The sequence below is a fragment of the Bactrocera tryoni genome, chromosome 3 (assembly GCF_016617805.1).
Source record: "Bactrocera tryoni isolate S06 chromosome 3, CSIRO_BtryS06_freeze2, whole genome shotgun sequence".
Taxonomy (NCBI): domain Eukaryota; kingdom Metazoa; phylum Arthropoda; class Insecta; order Diptera; family Tephritidae; genus Bactrocera; species Bactrocera tryoni.
In genome coordinates, this window is record NC_052501.1 from 39596461 (window position 1) to 39616454 (window position 19994).

The 19994-nt window shown below is 38.3% G+C and overlaps 1 protein-coding gene across 2 annotated transcripts; it reads left to right on the forward strand.

Annotated features, from left to right (window-relative positions):
* Window positions 1-8930: 8930 nt before the first annotated feature.
* Window positions 8931-13776, forward strand: LOC120771109 (troponin C-like). 2 transcript variants are annotated; one of them, XM_040098958.1, is made up of 4 exons: window positions 8931-9066; window positions 9634-9808; window positions 9882-10133; window positions 13501-13776. In XM_040098958.1, exons 1-4 carry the CDS (start codon window positions 9049-9051, stop codon window positions 13527-13529), a joined length of 474 nt encoding a protein of 157 aa, XP_039954892.1. In that variant the 5' UTR covers window positions 8931-9048; the 3' UTR covers window positions 13530-13776. The 2 variants fall into 2 exon arrangements, with proteins under 2 accessions (XP_039954892.1, XP_039954893.1); XM_040098959.1 differs by lacking the exon at window positions 8931-9066 and adding an exon at window positions 9434-9512.
* The last annotated feature ends 6218 nt before the right edge of the window (window positions 13777-19994 follow it).

Sequence of the window (19994 nt, forward strand, 5' to 3'; positions counted from 1 at the left end):
ACTTTTGCAATCAAATATTTATTCAATCTTTAATTACGCACGCAACTTGCGTATTTTAATTAAGTTGATATTAAGTATTATTATCTGAGATAATCTCGATTACACATTCGTCATGTCAGAATATGAATTCATTTATTTACGAATGGTGCGTTCCAAGGATAGAGGAGGCTTTTTGAAATGTTGCTCAACCCACATACTACACACATACTCAAAAAATGTTCCCTGGGTTTCATTAAGGTACCTTACATACAATCACCAATCATATGGAGCAAGGCCAAGTGGATGTATGAAAATCTTGGTAATAGTTATATGGGAGGAGGGTCAAGTTTTCGCCCAATTTTATCTATTTTAGGCGCAAAGATATACTGTTATGAGTAAAACATGTTCTGGAATTTTCATTGATATGACTCAAGTATTGGCAAATATATCCAGCATAAAGTGACGGGAATTTTATATTAGGTATATGGAAGCTCTGGGAAGTATTGACCCGATTCAACTCATTTTTAATGCAAAGATATACTATTTCACACCGGTTCCGATAGAGCCCCCTTAAGCCATTTATATACCACCCGTCTAGAATAATTTAGCAGGATTTCAGTATTTAATTAAAATAAATAAATAAAAGCAGTAACTTTATGCAAGTGACCAACCTAATTCAACGTTCCTCATCCCTGTAGTTAGTAATTCTCACTTTTGTCCTCTTTTTGAAGGAAAATGCTCCTATGTGCGGCGTTCCGATTATTTTATGTTTTGTAGCGCTCTCCTAATATTTTAATACCGATCTCATAGTCTACCTACTCTTTGACCATTTCATTTCAGTGAAATATTTTTGTAGTCAGTCACGTTTTCAGTCTGAGGACTAGAAAATAGCCGTTAGGGGAAATCAAAAGCATAAACGTGATCAGTAAGTAGGGAATCCCCTCTTATGATCAAATTGAATTTAATTAATAATCTTAAGGTAAACAAAATTTATTTAGATTTGTAAGAGGTCAATTGGAAAGTACTCGGCCTACCATAGAAAAACATATTTTTTTGGCAAAATTCGCTTTTTTTATTTCACATAGTTTCCTATAGGGATGTTGCACTGGTTATAACAGCCCTCCAGCTTTTTGATACCATTTTTATACTCTTGCAACCAGTTGCTACAGAGTATTATAGTTTTGTTGACCTAACGGTTGTACGTATCATCTAAAACTAAGTGAGATAGATATAGGGTTATGTATATACATATAAATGATCAGGATGACGAGAAAAGTTGAAATCCGTCCGCCCATCCTTGCAGCCGTAAATTGAACAAAAACTGAGATATCTCGATGAAACTTGGTATGGGGGTTCCTCAGTACAAAAAAGCCCACAAATCGCTATTAACCGAAAACATATAAAGTGCCATAACTAAGCACTCAGCTAAGATATAAAGCTGTATTTTGGTACAGAGGATCGCAGTAGCAAGGGGCACCTGTGGAAATAAATTTTTAAAAAGTGGGCGTAGCCCACTCTAATAAGTTTAAAGTACATATATTTAAGAACTCCTACCGACAGTGTGAAAATGAATGAAATCGGACAACGGACAACAGACACGCCTACTTCCCAAATAGCACAATTTTAAAATTCACTTGATTCGTTCAGTTTCCAATACACAAATCAAGAGCTATTAATATAACGGAATAAAACTTTTCACGAATATTATCTTTAGAGTGTGCCACCTTCTTCTTCTTCTTCTTATTTAATGGCGTAACCGCGTATAGCCGAGTTAACAACAGCGCGCCAGTCGTTTCTTCTTTTCGCTACGTGGCGCCAATTTCAGATTCCAAGCGAAGCCAGGTCCTTCTCCACCTCGTTTTCCAACGAAGTGGACATCTTCCTCTTCCTCTGCTTCCCCCCAGCATCGAATACTTTCAGAGCAGGAGCGTTTTCGTCCATTCGGACGACATGACCTTGCCAGCATAGCCGCTGTTTTTTAATTCGCTGAACTATGTCAATGTCGTCACATATCTCATACAGCTTTTCATTCCATCGAATGCGATATTCGCCGTGGCCAACGCGCAAAGTACCATAAGTCTTTCGCAGAACCTTTCTCTCGAAAACTCGCAACGTCGACTCATCAGATGTTGTCATCGTCCATGCTTCTGCACCGTATAGCAGGACGGGCATGATGAGTGACTTATAGAGTTTGATTCTTGTTCGTCGAGAAAGGACTTTACTTCTCAATTGCCTACTTAGTCCGAAGTAGCACCTGTTGGCAAGAGCAATCCTGCGTTGGATTTCGAGGCTAACGTTGTTGTTGGTATTGATGCTGGTTCCAAGAAAGACGAAGTTATCTACGACTTCAAAGTTATGACTGTCAACAGTAACGTGAGAGACTAGTCGCGAGTGCAACGACTGTTTGTTTGATGACAGGAGATATTTTATTTCTATTTTAGATCCATCTGATTCGCTGCTTTATCCATTTTGGAGAAAATAGAACTAACGGCGCGGCCAGCAGCTATAACCTCATATCAGATGGTGCCTTCTCTGTTTAGTTTTGCAGCTCGATTTATTTTCGGCAAAAGTAGGTTGAAGTAGTCACACGAAAGGGAGTCGCCTTGTCTGAAACCTCGTTTGGTATCGAACGGCTCGGAGATATTCTTCCCGTTCCTGGCGGAGCTTTTCGTGTTGCTCAACGTCAGTTTACACAGCCGAATTAGTTTTGCGGGGATACCAAATTCAGACATCGCGGCATAAAGGCAGCTCCTTTTCGTGTTGTCGAAAGCAGCTTTGAAATCGACGAAGAGGTGGTGTGTGTCGATTCTCCTTTCACGGGTCTTTTCCAAGATTTGGCGCATGGTAAATATCTGGTCAGTTATCGATTTGGCAGATCTTAAGCCACACTGATAAGGTCCAATCAGTTTGTTGACAGTGGGCTTTAATCTTTCACACTCAATACACTCAATAGAACCTTATACGCGATGTTGAGGAGGCTTATCTCACGGTAGTTGTCGCAGATTTTAGGGTCTCCTTTTTTGTGAATTGGGCAGAGCACACTTAAATTCCAATCGTTGGGCAAAACTGTTCAAGTTCTTAGGTACCGAATATTTAGATCCCAGTACCCATAGTTGGCTTTTGATCGAAAATCTCGGTCAATGTGTGATATATATAACTGAGATAAAGGGATAATCCTTCTCTCTCAGTATACGCTTGGTAAAAGAAGAAAAAGGACTTGGTGGTTAAATATTTTTCGGAAGCTTTCGAAAGCGTCTTATATTTTATAAATCTTATATTCTAACATACTTTGTTAATTATTTGCAACACAGTTTAAATTTTTAGTAGAGTGCTTTAAATTTACCAAAGGGTTACATGGGTTTATGGTTTTCAAAATTTTTTATTGTTTTATTTTCAAGTTGATCCGAGTAATAGTTGTGGAGATACAGCCTTGAGATTTTGCGCGCTCGAGGCTGGTTTTTTTTCTTTTGTATTTTTTAACTTTAGATATTTTTGTAAGGAGTTATTCTGCCAACGCGGGCGCATCTACTTTCCGAGGAGTAACCGAAAATGGCGTCGCAATCGCCGAGTTTAAAATATTTTTTCCAAAAATTTCATAACTTCTTTGTTAATAGCGTATGTTCGCAACATTAAAAAATTTAATAAAATATTTAATTTTTTATATGAGTATGAGAAAAAAATTTTAGAAAAAAGATTGTTATTTACCTGAGGAAACCCATGTTACTCCTTAAATCAGTCAGGTATATAGTTGTCAAAAAAAATCAGTAAGAAGGGAAATTTAAATTTTTAGTACGGTAATTAAAATATTACCCAAAAAGTTTTTTAGTTTTTAAACCCATCACCCGTGAGTGTTAGAAACGTGCATTTTACTCTTTGATAAAAATGACTATTCATCGTGGAATGCGCCTTGCGTGCTACCCACGAACATCTTTCACATTTGACAAGCTGTTATTAGACAACTTGTTCTATAATTATTTGAAGTCATCATATTTCTGATTTATTCATATAAAATACATATCTAGATATATCATACATACATTGCATATATACATATACATACATCTTTATGTGCAACAAATGTGCAGTTAATCTCATTAATATTATGCTCAAGACCCATCACTTGATTCTCGTAATTAGTGTAAGCAATTAAGCAGTCGTTGGAAATTTGAATTTAAAATGCTCATACATACGTACAATATAAGTTTAATTATATCTGTTTGTATATATTAATAAAGAAATATGCTAAACATTTCCTCACATTTTCGTTAGCATTGTGAATTTTATATTAACTCGCTGAGTGTTTAAAAATAAGAATTTATAGCGTTCATTAATTAAGTTTGCTTCATAGCAAGTTGCATGGATTTAATCTAAATATAGCATAATATATATGTATATATAAAATATGCCCGATTGTATATTTATATGTATTTACACATGACAACTTGTGCACACACACATCGAAGAATTCTAAAGTTGACAATGGAAACTGTAAAATATAATAGAATAGAATTTCGTTGGAAAACACAATAAAATTCGAATCGTTTATAATCCCCAAACAACAGCAACAACAGTAGGCCTTTGCGTGTGCCTGAAAATATCGCCAGTAGATTTTTTTCCACTACCAATTGGGCTGGCAATGATTAGCCCTCACCAGCGCTACATTTTAGCTTAGTCTTCAATGGTGGCATATTTTTTATCTCACTCCCACTAGGTGAAGGGGGATAGGCAATTGTTTTTTCGACTCAGTGCTTTTTGCTTTACATACGATATTCATTTGTTTCGCATTTCACTTTTAAAATGTAAACAAAAATCGCTGAAAATTCTATTAGCACATCTTTCACTTGTCAAACTCAGCGAGAGCTTCGTGAAAATTGACAAATTAGCTCGATAACATGTGCCTATGTAAATAAAGTAGAGTTCGTATGAGGTCCAGTGCATTGTACTGCTTTCAGCTGTTCAAACATTTTCGAATATAATCCATTTCGAAACCTGCGAGTACTTACAAACGTTCCTTTCTATTTATAAGACACATTTTGCGATGTCGAAAAATGAGCAATAAGTGGTTCGCTAGTATTAATGATACATTGAACTTATTAAATGGCAAATGTCTCTGAAGGCTCGGAGAACTAAAAAAGCATCACCAAAAAAGTTATAAATATCTCGCTTTAAGTTGCCGGAAAGTACAATTATTTTGTTCGCTTAAACAGAAACTAGGGTAATATGGAATTCAATATATCGGAATGAAGAGACGAAATGATATAATGATGAAATTTTGTATACTATTAGTAAATAAATAATGAAGTTATTTTCATAAATACAGAATGAAGATGGGTTTTGGCCACGGGTATGGCAATAAACCACTTTACTGACTTGGTAAAGGGTGGTAAAGGGCATGTGGGGCTTGAAATTTTCTAACAAATGCGATCGACTACGTACTAAGCGGTTTAAAGTTCTTATCAAAGAAACTAAAATTTTTAGTTTTCTTGTCTCCATCAAGATAATATAAGGATCTCCAACGCTTAGGTTAACATGTGAGAGTTATTACCAAGTTAGCTACGGTGAAAATATAAAATAAAGAAGATTTTTTATTCCGCACTCATATTAAAAATTATTTTGATATCAAAGATGAGAACGGTTGGTTGAAAATATCATCTGATAAAACATATTGACAATGTAATGTTTTTGCGCAGACTCTTGGCAGGATCGTGATTCGGATTTGTCTGGAAGTATATGTTGTTAAAATATTTCCTCTTTTACTAGAAAACCCAGTCACAATAAACTGCGGCCTCAGATGAGTTGATGAAGCATATGCTTTATAAAATACTTGTGTAAAAAAACATTCTGACAAAAAAGCAGACAATTATAATTAAATTCCCCGGGTAAATCATATTTGAAAAAACTGTATTTGGCTAAGTTGGGAGGACTGTCCTTAATAACTATGCAAAATATGAGCGCGATCTGTCACCCCTTTTCTTTATAGCAGCTACTTAAGTCGGTACACCTCAGTAAAGCCTTACGAATTTTACAATGGTTAAAATTATCGGACAAAGAATTTGCCTCAAATTTTGTATTTATAATCAAATTGCGTGAGTGGAATCGTCACAAATGTTGGAAAAGGCCACGGTGATTTAGTTTTATCAAAAACGCAAGCATAAGTACGAGTGGTACAAAGCCTTCAAAGTTGAAAACATGCTTCGTTCTGGACGACCATCAAATGATGAAAATATTTAAAAATGTGAAGGATATGGCGCTTGAAAATTACCGGTCAAGAGAGCTTCAAATATCTCGCAGATCCGATTTTGAGTATGAAAGGCGTTCAGCTCGACTCGTCCAGATAAAATTGAGTTTTTTCAAAAAGTAAACAGGTCTCTTTGGGCATACTAGACCGTGCGAATTCTGATTCCACATTCATGGAGAAAATTATAATTGCCAATGAGATATGAGTTTAAGAGCTTTACATGGAAACAAGTCAATAATTATCCGAATCGAGGAAAATAAACGAGCCGAAACCAGAAAAGCCACGCTAAAGCCGCTCTAAAATCTAGGTGATGTTCATTGTTTTTTTTCGATATTCGTAGTTTGATGCAACACGAATTTGTTCCGGAGACACAGACCAAATTTAAAACCAAAAGCGCAATAAAAATACGATTTTCGAGTACTTTATTTTCACAATATAATCCTACTTGAACCCAGTTAATACATATGTATTAATCGATCCTCTATAAAATTGTGTAATATATTTTATGCTTTTCTGGATTTCAATGAAATTAAATATTTAAAAGTACCTATAGTACGTTTCTGCCATCGGAATAGATAAGTAACTGGAAAGCTTACCATACGATTGTTAGGAAAATATAGGAAAAATCTAACCATAGTTATTTTTTTTTGGAAATAATTGTGATTAGCTTAGATTAGCAAGCAACTGAGAGGTTGCTCTTAATGCTACTTCGAAATTATGGTTCTAATGCTTCAGTTGGACTAAATATATGAGGAATGATTTTAGCGTTTTAAACTTTGCCTCTAGAAAATGTTTAGACAGAGCTCTTTATTAAGCTAACTGGAAGTACCTTTAGTAGAAGTCGCCTACTGTCGAAAAAAAAATATTAGAGTACTCAGATTGGAGGGTTAAAACAAGCTGAAAGTGTAGATGACGACATCGAGTTGAATCCGAGCAGAACAGAGAGTTAAGCGGGAGTATGCGGACAAAATCCGACTTAAGTTATAGTTGTCAACTTTTTTTATAAAAATTAAAGGGTGCGGCGAACCTCGGAACTCCTGTAATTAACACTAAAGAAAAGGCTGCATTTGAAGAGGCAATAACGTATGGGTAATATATTATTTTATATTTCGCATCAGTAGCACATCTAATGATCTCCTGTCATCGAACAAACAGTCGCCGCATTCGCGACTTGGCTGACACTGCATTTGAGACTTGGCTGACACTCATACCATATTTTCCAATTCGTAGATAATTTCGTCTCTCTTGGAGCCAGTATTAACACCAACAGCCACGTCAGCCTCGAAATCTAACGCAACAGGCGCTACTTCGGACTGAGTAGGCAATTGAGAAGTAAAGTCCTCTCTCGAGGAACTCTATAAGTCGCTCATTATTCCCATCCTGCTATATGGTGCAAAGGCATGGACATCATTTGATGAGTCGACGTTACGACTTTTCAAGAGAAAGGTTCTGCGGAAGATTTATGGTCTTTTGAGCATTGACCACGGCATATTTGTAGAGACAGCGGCTGCGCTGGCTAGGTCATGTCCGAATACCAGTCGGGGGAAGCAGAGGAAGAGGAAGACCTCCACTCCGTTGGAAAGACCAGGTGGAGAAGAGTCTATTTACACGTGGAATCGCAAATTGTCTCCAAACAGCGATAAGGAAAGACGACTGACGCGCTATTGGTAACTCGGCCATAACTGCGTAAGTAGTGTATACGCCAATAAAGAAAAAGAAGAAGCACATCTAATGAGGGCATTTCTCCTTCACTTCGCCCTATTCTCTCGACCTACAAAAATCAACTTTATCAATGAACCTTTCACTTTGTGAAAATATTTTCTCGCAGTGTATGGAAATTGTATAAATATTTATTTCTTCTTGATTTCGTTAAGCTTCGCAAACCACTACAAAATATCTTGGATAAATTTATACAATACAGTACAGTGGAGAATCCAATGATTTTACAGTGTTTTTCACAAAATATACATTGTTGTTATTGTAATCGTTGTTTGCGCATCGGAAACAATTTTTATTGTCCATATATATGTATATACATGCATACATATGTACATTCCATTTGTATATGCGGTTAACACCAACGCTTCTTTTGCTTTTGCTCTTTCTGTCGTTGTTGTTGTTGCATTTGCTGTGATTGCGGCCTTTCGTTTGACTTTTCCACACTTTGGTGGCCGTTGATATTGCTGCGGAGCGCGTTGCCGCGAAACCGATGAAAGCCATCACTTAAGTGCGGCGGTGTGTGTGCCTTTGTTATGGCTGTCGTTTGGAAATTTTTATGGATCGTGCGAAACTGCATTCGTTTGTGTGTATGTGTATGGCGTGTGTGTGTGTTACGACCGCATACGTATGCGGGTGAGATCCTGTGCGGGCGTTCGAATGGATGTTTATTGGTGGCTTTATGGTGTACGTCCGCTATGTGGGTGATTGTGTCAGACATTTGTGCTGTACAACTGCCAACCGCGAAGCAACCGAACGACGAAGCGGGGCGAGCGGTCGCTTTCGGGTGCGAGAATTTTATCAGTGAATACTTCTGCCCGCTTGTAGTACTCAACAGTACTAAATAGGTGGCGTGAAGTGTTTATATATGTATGTATGTATATAATTTATGTGCGGCAGTTGTTGTTGGCCACTTTTACACTAAACGATTTAGATGTTTTTAAAACTTTTTGTAGTCAAAACTAATTTGTTGAACTAATTTCAGTTGAGTAGCGCACGCTGAAGAGGCCAATTGTCCGTCTGTGAGGCAAAATAAAAGTCAATTTTGAGAAATCAAATCAAAAACAACCAAACACATTCACCGGACATCACCGCAAACACACCGCCCAGCCAATATGAGTGATACATTTATTGTGAGTGAAAGCGGAAAGAATATCAATTTTTTACTACCTAATTTATTAATTAATTAAAATGAGCGCAAATCATAAATTTCGTGTGAAATGTTGTTCACACCTTCGAAAACAGGTTTTTTCGCTAGAACACTTTTGCTTCTTACTTTTTTTTTGGAAATGAAATGAGTTTACAAATAAAAGTCGTGCGCCTGTGTGGGTGCATTGCATTCATGCGTGTTGTTAACGTCCATGTGAAATTCAAAAACCATTATAAAGTTCTATTAAAAGCATAAGAATGAATTCGAAAATAGCACAAAATGTAAAAAAAGTATGCAAGAAAAAATTTGGAAAAGTGAAAAGCGCGCAGATTTTCACAGCAAATGTAAGACGGCGCTTGTCGTTGCAATCATTCTGTTTTTGAATTCGGTCCGCATTGCAACACACAGAATTTCTAGCAAGACATCATGGTACGCCAGCAGAACAATAAAATACTCAACTTTTTAAGTTAACAGTTAGCAACTGCAATTGTTTCAAACGTTTGTTTGCGACGACAATTTTATTAACTTGCAATTATTATCCTTACTGCAGGATGAGGATCTAACTCCCGAGCAAATCGCCGTGTTGCAGAAGGCCTTCAACAGTTTCGATCACCAAAAATGCGGCAGCATCTCAACTGAAATGGTCGCTGATATCCTGCGCCTTATGGGTCAGCCCTTCGACAAGAAGATCTTGGAGGAACTCATCGATGAAGTCGATGAAGACAGTGAGTGCCTGCTAAAGTCTAAACTCAAATTTAAGTGCATTGAAATAACATTTAATTTCTTGCTGCCACGCAGAGTCCGGGCGCTTGGAATTCGAGGAATTCGTGCAACTTGCCGCCAAATTCATCGTTGAGGAGGATGATGAAGCCATGCAAAAGGAGTTGCGTGAAGCCTTCCGTCTGTACGACAAACAAGGCAATGGCTATATTCCCACCTCTTGCTTGCGCGAAATCTTGCGCGAATTGGACGATCAGCTGACTAATGAGGAGCTGGACATCATGATTGAGGAAATCGATTCTGATGGCTCCGGCACCGTCGATTTCGATGGTAAGTGCGACTTGTGTTTGCAGCAAAATGTGAACTATGCATGTGAAAGAGAGTTTATTGTGAGAGAGTTAGTTGTGTTTGGTGAAAGTAAACAAATCCTTTAATTGATCTTATGAAATGAGTGATTTTAAGAATAGTCTCCGGAATGGTATTTCAAGTTGTTTAAAGTGGCTTAAGTGATTGAAAAAAATAAAAAGGAAGAAAAAAGTTAACTTCGGTTATACCTAAGCTAGAGTAGTCTTCACTAATGATGTTCGTTCAGTTTGTATGGCCGGTATATGCAATAGTGTTCCGATAGTGTTCCTTAACAATTTCTTCTGAGAGTTGTACCGAAGCTGAAATAGCCTTCAAAAATAAAGAATTTTTCATACCAGGAAATGATGTTGCTCATTCTGTTTGTGTGGCAGCTATATGCTATACCGGTCCGAACTGAAAAATTTCTTCTGAACACCGTTCCCTTATACAATAATTCGAGACAAATTTTTATAAAGGCATCCCTTCAAAACAAAAGTTTTTCCATCCAAGGATGGGCCCTTGATCGTTCAGTCTGTGTAGTAGGTATATGCTTCATCGAAGGAAAAATTTTTGCAATATTTCAAAGCGATATCTCAAAATCTGGGGGACTAGTCGGGTATATAGAGACAGACGATTAGAATTTAGAACTATGGAGTCGTATAAATAATTCGGAAAATAGTAGAGAACATTATGATCGTATTCAAATAAAAATTTAATTTTCTGCTGGACTTTCTTTTGTGACAATAGTAGATCGGTTCGATTATTATCATTTTTAAAGCCACGTGAAACTTAATTCTGCTAGGTAAATTTTTATTTCGGTTTGACAACAACTTTTTTCTCCTGGCGTCGCTATGTGCACCGTCTTCATAGTGACATTCTCTTGGTTTATTGTTCAAATCATAATGTGATAACACTTGTTAGAATTTTTACGTTAACATTTTTATCATCGGCTATTAATTGTGCTTTCAGTTCTTAGTTTTCAACAACTTTTAGTCTCAAATATAATTTTCTAAATAAATGTTGAAATCAGAAGTGCGTGTCAAAGGCAATTTGTTTGCAGTCAATCCAAATAGACGAACTAATTAGCAACATTTTCACGTATTTTATTTTATTTTTTTGAACAGTTACCCTAAATAAGTGCGCCATTGGAGGTTATTCCGAATGCGTGGCATAAATATTTAAAATATTATTTTTCGAGTAAGCTTTGGCTTCATGCCAGCACTGAAATCTAGCCGATATTTGCTTAATTTTGTTATTTTTTTCTTTGACAACTGATAAATCTTTTGACACTGACGTGGGAAGTACAACTGAACGAGGCGCCGTTTTGGTATTTCGGAGATTTTGATTTGCTCTATGTTTAGCACTAGAAGTTTACTTAGATACAGCTAGTTTCAAAGAAACACAATCACACCAAAGAGCACCAGAAAGTGGCAATACTTGCCAGGTCGACTATCCTTCGACGTTTCAACAAAAGATTGATATAATGATGATAAAAGCCATATATGCTATATATTGAAGCTGACTAGTTTAGTTGAACTTCGGTCACATAGATAGACAGTGAAATTTAGGTTTTGCACTGCGACCTACGGTCTATTGTGCCCTCCCCTATATCACATATGTATGTCACCAAGGTCTAGCATCCTGAACAATGCCAGGAGTAAATGAAATTTAGGGCCTTGAGCTTGCTTCTGCAAATTGCTGGGCAATCCAGAATCAGGTGTTCGGTCACATACCAGTTGTAAGATGTTTTATATCAGGCAAATTTTTCTATAGGGTTGGCATACATATCTTACGTCTGGCCAGGGCTGTAGAGCGAAAACTGGGGTCCGAAAATGCTTGTAGTGAATTGTTGGATAAACGAATTTGGACAACTTTGTTTTCGAAAGCGCCGACCCTCTTAAAAGCTCCGGGCCCGAAAGAAATTATCAACAATCTTTCGCTCTTTCACTTTCACTGCTGCTGGCTGTACCCCCCGAAAATCTTTCCGTATTAAAAATTTCAAAATCTTAGAGATAATTTATAGACTAAAATTACATTTCAAGATTTTGTATCGAAACAGCCTTTGAACATGAGAAATATTTGCGAGTATAGCCAGGAGTAGTGAAAGTGAAAGAGTGAGAGACTGGAGACAACGGACAACAACGGGCACGGAGCTCTCAAGGCTATATAGATTTCTGATGACAGATAGAATGGCTAGGCAGTCATTTTAATACTTTTGTGCTATTTTTAGAGTTTACATAATTCAAGATAGTAGTAGTTGAGAATTATTGAGCATTATAGTTGTAACTAATGGAATTAGAAGCTATCGAATAAAATATGGATATGCGATATATGTAGTACTCGAAAAGGATGAGCTTATTAGTATTATGTTGCTGAATCTTTGGTCCAATTAGCTTCAAAAGGTCTTGAGAGGCATTTTCATTTTCTCTCGGCAGTAAAAGATACGGAGCCGATGAAATTTTTATGAAGGAAACCTAAGTTAATAACCTTAAAGTATTATTACAGTTCGAAGATCCCTATATAGTTCATAAGTGAATAATATTAAATATTTTAAATATTTAAAAATTCTATACCTTGGCTCCTGCTGATCGCCGAAGTTAGCATTTGTCTTATTTACGTATTTACAATTTCGAAAACAATATTTAATTATCTAACCATAAAAGTGTGAGTGAAAGCAGTGATTACCATTTGTCGTTGCCAGACATATTAATGATAAACAGAGGGCAAGTGTTTTGAAATGCTTTAGAAAATTATTTTGGCATTTAAAATCAAAACAAAACACACACACTCACATACATATGTATAATTTGCCCGGCAGTCAATAGCCACCAAAGGCAAGATTCTAAAATTTCGAAATTCGACTAGAACCAGCGCACGTCAGCCATGGCCGTGCCTTGGATGAAAATGATCAGCTATAAAATTATAATCAGTTGCTAAAAAAAAATAATCTTTTTATAAAAAACGGCGGCGAATAAAATCAAAAACAATTTATGCTCTTCATATCACTTTTCTTATGGAATATTTTTAATTTAGTATAAATGTGTGTGTGTGTGTGTGCTGCTTGGAATCGAGTTTTATTTTCAGCATTCCATAACAATCTAAACATTTCTAGTGTGTATGTGTGGCTGTGTCGTGAACTGTGAGTGCTTGCGTGGGAGGGGACCGAGCACATATTGCTGCTTTCAGCGAAGAGCCACATATGTACTTATGTTTAAATATATAGTATTTTTATTAGTGCCTATGCTGTGCACATGAATTTGAACGAAGAAAAACAAATTTTCTTTAATTTAATATCGCTGCTGGCCATAAATTCGGATGTTAATTTTCTCTCGTTTTATTTTTCTCATTTCAGAATTCATGGAAATGATGACTGGCGAATAAATATTTATTTTAATGTTTAAATACTAGAGTTTTTCATCTAAATCTTGTATATATACACCCAAATACAATATTTGTTAAATACCTAATACACTGACACACAAATACACAAACACACATGTAAATACCAGAACATCGAATGGCGGAATATCAACACCGCGTTGGCAACCTATGCACACAAACACCATATTATATAATGTAAAACAGAGCTTTGCCAAATAAATTTGTTTTATCTTTTTTTTGTATAAAATTTTTGTGAACTTATTTTTCCTTTCTGAGTTCAAAAGTCTGCGAATTGAGTATCCGTCAATTGACCTCGTACCTACTAGCTGGGTAATACAGATGTAGCTTGACTTACGGCGGCAAGGAAGCATATCATTATGTTTCAAAACTGGAATATATACTGTGGAATCTCAATATTTATTGTGTGTGTTTCAAGAAGTAGGTCCAATAGAGTTCCTAAACGCAAAATTTTGTATAATACCAGGTAGAAACGATATACTTATTTCATTGTCGTATTTAGATCGTCTTTCTGCAGTAAAAGAAAGAGGTTCTTATTAGATATATATTTAATTAACGGGTGATACAAGCAGAGATAACTGTTTTTGACAGATTATGCATGAGTCGTTTCAAGTTGTATTTTTTTTTGTTCAGTATTATTTGGCATTTCATCACGGAGAGACTTACTTGAACAACATTAACAAATCCTTAAACTTAATAACGACGTAGGGAATGTTTTTCACGCGCTTCGCTGAATTTAACGGCCTACTGACTGAAATATTCTCAACACCATCACCCGCCTTGAGACCCAGCATTCATTATTGGACAATATTCGACCGTTAGACCAGTGCAGAAAACGAGGTAAGGTATAGGCGAAGAAAATATAGCAGCCGTAGCTGAGAGTGTACACGAAGACCGTGAAGAGTCGAATCGGCGCCATTCGCAGCAACTCGGACTGATGAGTGAACTTTGACTTCGCGCATTTTACATTGAGATATTAAATTGAAAGCATACAAAATGTAGCTTGTGCAAGAACTGAAGCCGTTCGACTTTCCTAAGCGACCAAGAAGATCAGACATTTTCGATTAAAATTTTGTTCAGCGATGAGGCCCATTTTTGGCTCAATTGATATGTAAACAAGCAAAATTGCCTCATTTGGAACAAAGAGAAACCTGAGGAGATTCAAGAGCAGACATTCTATCAAGAAAAAACGACGGTCTGGTTCGGTTTGTGGGCCGGTGGAATCATCGATCCATATTTCTTTAAAAATGATGGCGATGAGAACGTAACCGTCAAAGGCCACCGGCATCGCGCCATGATAACCGACTGTTTGCTGTCTGAAATAGAATCACGTGATCTCGGCGCTATTTGGTTTAAATAAGACGGCGCCACTTCCCACACATCGCATCAATCAATGGATTTATTGAGAGAACATTTCGGTGTGCAGATAATTTCACGCCTTTGGCTGGTCGATTGGTCCCCAAGATCGTGTGATATCACATCGTTACACTTTTTCCTGTGGGGATATGTAAAGTCTAAAGTCTATGCTGGCAATCATTCGCCAGTTACTCGAACGAGTCATCGAAAATTGGACTCAGCGGACCATCTGAGACGTACCGCGGCCAATACCCAAGTCAAACGTGACATGATAAAATGGCAAACCTTAATGAATACACTGACAAAATTTGAAACAAATCCGTTAACAAGCATTGCAACATAAGCTCTTCAAAATTACGTTATCTTTTTTGGTGGAGGTGTAACCTGAATACAACTTCAAGACTGTTGTGAGAAAGCCCTTTTTTTGCTGTTTGCACTTAAAAACCATAACTTTTCGGTCCATAAAATGGATCTTATCGAATAAGATAATGGTTTTGATAATAAATTATAAATGCCAATAAATTGAAGATGCCAGAACTCTTTAGATAAATAATCTTCGCAATATGGTAATGACCTTTCAGTTTGCAGCCTCTGAAGCCAATATCGTACAATTAATTAATGAAATTCATTTACAAAATTATTTAGGGTTTTCATAGAGCAAATTTAAGTTTGTTTATATATTAAATTAAATTCTATACGGATTTATGATAGTATAGCCATGAGATTTGGTTCAAAATATTCTTGATATATTTCTGAGAATATTCCTGTGTCATGTTATTACTTAAAATCTTTATAGCTGGATATAAATTCGGCAAATGATTATTTTCTTTTATCAAGAGACATTTGTAAAAAAAACATATTCTCAATTTTGTCGGTATTTCCTTGCTAATTCGGTAAATTCAATCTTCTGATGAATTTTGCGATTTAAGTTAGAACTATGTAAAACACTTGAGGGTAATCTGGATGGAGGATGTTTTTGTGATCGCCATTCACTTGGGAGTGGCCAGAAACCATTCTTTTACAGATGGCTTAAGCAGCTTACGTCTTCCGGTCTTTGACCAAGTATCCTCTGGGTAGCCTATGAACATCGGTTTGAAGCGAGCTATAGTGAGAAGGCGAAAAACTCCCAAAATAGGGTTACGCGCTGGGTTTGGGACCCGCCACGAAAAAAAACACATCCATTCAAAAATAACAACCAGCCTCGGATGAGAGACCCCATTTTTGATGACGACCATGGCAAACGCAATAAGGACTACGAATTGAGGGCATGCACCTGGAATGTCCGGTCAGGCTGACATGACCGCCGTCCAAGAAATGCGAAGGACGGGACAAGGTCTGAGGCGAATAGGTCCTTGTGGCATTTACTACAGTGCCCATCGTTCACCCCGGTGTATTGAAAAGGGAAGTGAGACGCATTTGCAGACAAAAAAAAAGAGAGAGGTCGAAATGCGTGAGTATGAATAGCTTGATAAGCTGGCCAGCAGGGGTTATGCTCGAGAATTCTACCAAAAAATGCGGCGGTTTACAGAAGGTTTCAAGACCGGAGCATACTCTTGTAGAACCTCCAAAGGTGATCTAGTCACCGATGCCCAGAGCATACTTAAATTATGGAGGGAGCACTTCTTCAACCTTCTGAATGGCAGTGAAAGTACAACGCCAGGAGAAGGCGAACCCGATTCCCCAATCGATGACGATGGAGCAGACGTTCCATTGCCCGACCATGAAGAAGTTCGAATAGCAACTACCCGTCTGAAGAACAACAAAGCGGCGGGGGCCGATGGATTGCCGGCCGAGCTATTCAAACACGGCGGCGAAGAACTGATAAGAAGCATGTATCAGCTTCTTTGTAAAATATGTTCCGACGAAAGCATGCCCAACGATTGGAATTAAGTGTGCTCTGCCCAATCCACAAAAAAGGAAGACCCCACAATCTGCGCCAACTACCGTGGGATAAGCCTCCTCAACATCGCATATAAGGTTCTATCGAGCATATTGTGTGAAAGATTAAAGCCCTAGGCTTTAGACCTGGCAAATCAACAACCGACCAGATATTCACCATGCGCCAAATCTTGGAAAAGACCGGTGAAAGGAGAATCGACACACACCACCTCTTCGTCCATTTCAGAGCTGCTTTTGACAGCACGAAAAAGAGCTGTCTTTTTGAGGCGATGTCTGAATTTGGTGTCACCGCAAAACTAATACGGCTGCGTAAAAAGACTTTGAGCAACACTAAAAGCTCCGTCAAGATCGGGGAGGACCCCCCAGAGCCGCTCGATACCAAATGAGGTTTCAGAAAAGCGACGCTCTTTCCTGTGACTTCTTCAATATTTTTCTGGAGAAAATAATTCGAGCTGCAGACCTAAACCGAGAAGGTACAATTTTCTATAAGAGTGTACAGCTGCTGGCGTATGCTGATGATATTGACATCATTGACCTTAACAACCGCGCCGTTAGTTATGCTTTCTCCAGAATGGATAAGGCAGCGGAGTAAATGAGTCTGGTGGTGAACGAGGGTGACTTATAGAGTTTTGTTTTTGTTCGTCGTCAGTGGACTTTACTTCTTAATTGCCCACTTAGTCCGAAGTAGCACCTGTTGGCAAGAAATATCCTGCGTTGGATTTATAGGCTGCCGTTTTTGTTGGTGTTGATGCTGGTTCCTAAATAGACGAAATTATCTAAAACATCGCGGTTATGACTGTCAACAGTTAAGTGGTCTCCCTGCGGGGAGGGAGATAAGAATATTCCCGCGGTAAGGCATGCCTGTCGTATGAGGCGACTAAAATCCAAATGCACTATGTCCGACATTCGCATGTCTGGTTTATTGAATGTCGGCATGGTCAGAGATGTCAGAAAAGTGCTATATTGAAATACTATCAATTCATTGAATGGGTTTGCGATTATATAACAAACACAAAAATGAAAGGGATAACAAAAAAAATCATACAGTCGGGTTCTTAAGAATTCCTCGGAATTTTTGGGGGCTCGACTGGCAGTAGCTTAAGCGCAAGCTTGGGCTACAGGTCACACCAAAGACTAAAACATGGTACCACGGGGAGCAGCCGCCCCTGAAGTTCGCTTCAGTCTGCTCATTGGGTCTTGGCCCTTTGGGGAGATTCGTGATGGCTGTGGTTTACACCTAAATGCAGGAAGGGCAGTTGTCCAATGTGGAGTCGCACTGCGGCCGGGTGCCGGACCCAGAGTACGGCAGAGGTTTTAGATGGGCCTCGAACCCGACCAAGGTGGCTAGGGTGTTTCCTTTGGTTTTCACCCGAACCGATTGGAACCAAAGTGTATGTGTGTGGGGCGGCACTCATACCTTGGTTTCTTCCAGAGTGTAGTGTTGTGCATGCACTTACACTTTGGGGCGCTGATCAACGCATTAATTTGATCTATGTGCTACTAGCAATAGATAGCACCGTGGATTTGAGCCTTCGTAGGCAGATACCCACGTTAAACACATTGACAGTTGTCAACAGTTAAGTGGGAGCCAAGTAGCCTCAATTCTTTGTTTGAAAACTGGAGATATTTAATCTTACGCCCGTTAACTACGGGACCTAGTATTTGGAAGAAGCAGAACAAACGGCGATCGTTCTGACTATAGCGTGCAAAGAAGCTGATGTATGCACCTTGTCAGGTCTTCGCCGGCTGTCCGCTTTCCGTCACTGCAACATGGCAGTCCTCATCGTACCTGCTGTCCTTTCGATCTTTGCGAAAACCGTGTTTTCCGTCCAATCCGGAGACAATCAGGTACCTCGATGAATTTTTCTATGCTAGAACCTATTACCACCGATAACCATATTTCGGGTTCTAGCGAAGTCTATCAGCCTAAACCCATTTGGGGATGTTTCAGCATGGTGGCTGAATTTATCGACCCTTGTGCTAACGTTACCTTCTTTGATCACCCTGCCGTTAAGCACGATTTTGACATCGCGGCGGGGCAGCTCTCATAGGTGCACTCCCAGCGCTTTATGAGCCATCTTCAACCACATTGTCCTTCTCTTCCGTCGGGGTGTGGGTGTAAATTAGCGACTTGTTAAAGAACATTGCTTCGATGCGGATTGTGGCTAGACGTTCATTCACCGGTGTGAATGTGAGGATTCGGCGACGGAGTCTCTCTCCCACTCCGAATTTGCGCTCCTTTACATCTACATGTCTCCGTTCTTGTCCCGTTCATGGCATTTCTTAGACGGCGATAATGTCGGCATTTACTTTTACGAGGACATCAACCAGCTGGGCATCGCCGCTTTTCCAATTTACATTCCAGGTACTCGCCCTTAAATTATACTCTTTATTACGTTTGCTGTGGTCGTCATGATCTTTCACACGAAGCTGCTTTCTTCTTTTCATTGAGGGTGGTTTCTACGTGCGATTAGTATAATATGTATTTTATACACATTTCTATAACGAGCCGATTGTTTCAAACCCAGAGGTGAAGACGCTGCAATTAGATCAAACCCTTAAACCGAATATGTCGATGAGGTTCCGCTGAAGCTTCCTCTCTTTTAGACGTAACCCGGGTTGGTTACCGTTTCCAGGGTGCACGGCGAGGACGCAAGGTTAGGAATTGGGTATAGCCTACGACTGTAACTGCTTATCCGACGTGTGCCTCTTTCGAATTAGTAGTAACCATGTATTTTGAGAAAAGTTAAAATGCCTTTCTATAGTTTTGGTTTACACAAGGGCTAATGAACTTCATATAAGCAGAAATAAACATTCAATTTGGTTCCATATTCAACTAATTACAATGACATCCAACAGTCTTAGCACGAATTTCAGATTCATTTTCAGTAGAACAAATCCATCAAATGTTCGTTTAATGACATTTCAAAACAATTCTAAATGAAGAAGAACATTTGTAACCACACAGAAACGATGTGAGGATGTGAGGTCCAATCACAAGTATAGCGTCTTCAGGAAAAAAGACAAGCTATTAAGAGGAGTAATTAGCTAACTTTTGAAACTAAAAGTAATTATTGTGTCTTCTGCGAATCTTCGTGTATACAATTTCAATGTAACACAGTGATGCCGAAGGGTTTGTGGTTATGTCATAAAAATAAGAGGAACATTAATTTCATATAACTGTACATGCAA

What these genes read in the sequence shown, in the direction of transcription:
- LOC120771109 (XM_040098958.1), top strand. An exon ending in CGATGAAGTCGATGAAGACA is followed by an intron (nt 9,809 to 9,881) that starts GTGAGTGCCTGC and finishes GCTGCCACGCAG; the next exon opens with AGTCCGGGCGCTTGGAATTC. An exon ending in CGGCACCGTCGATTTCGATG is followed by an intron (nt 10,134 to 13,500) that starts GTAAGTGCGACT and finishes TTCTCATTTCAG; the next exon opens with AATTCATGGAAATGATGACT.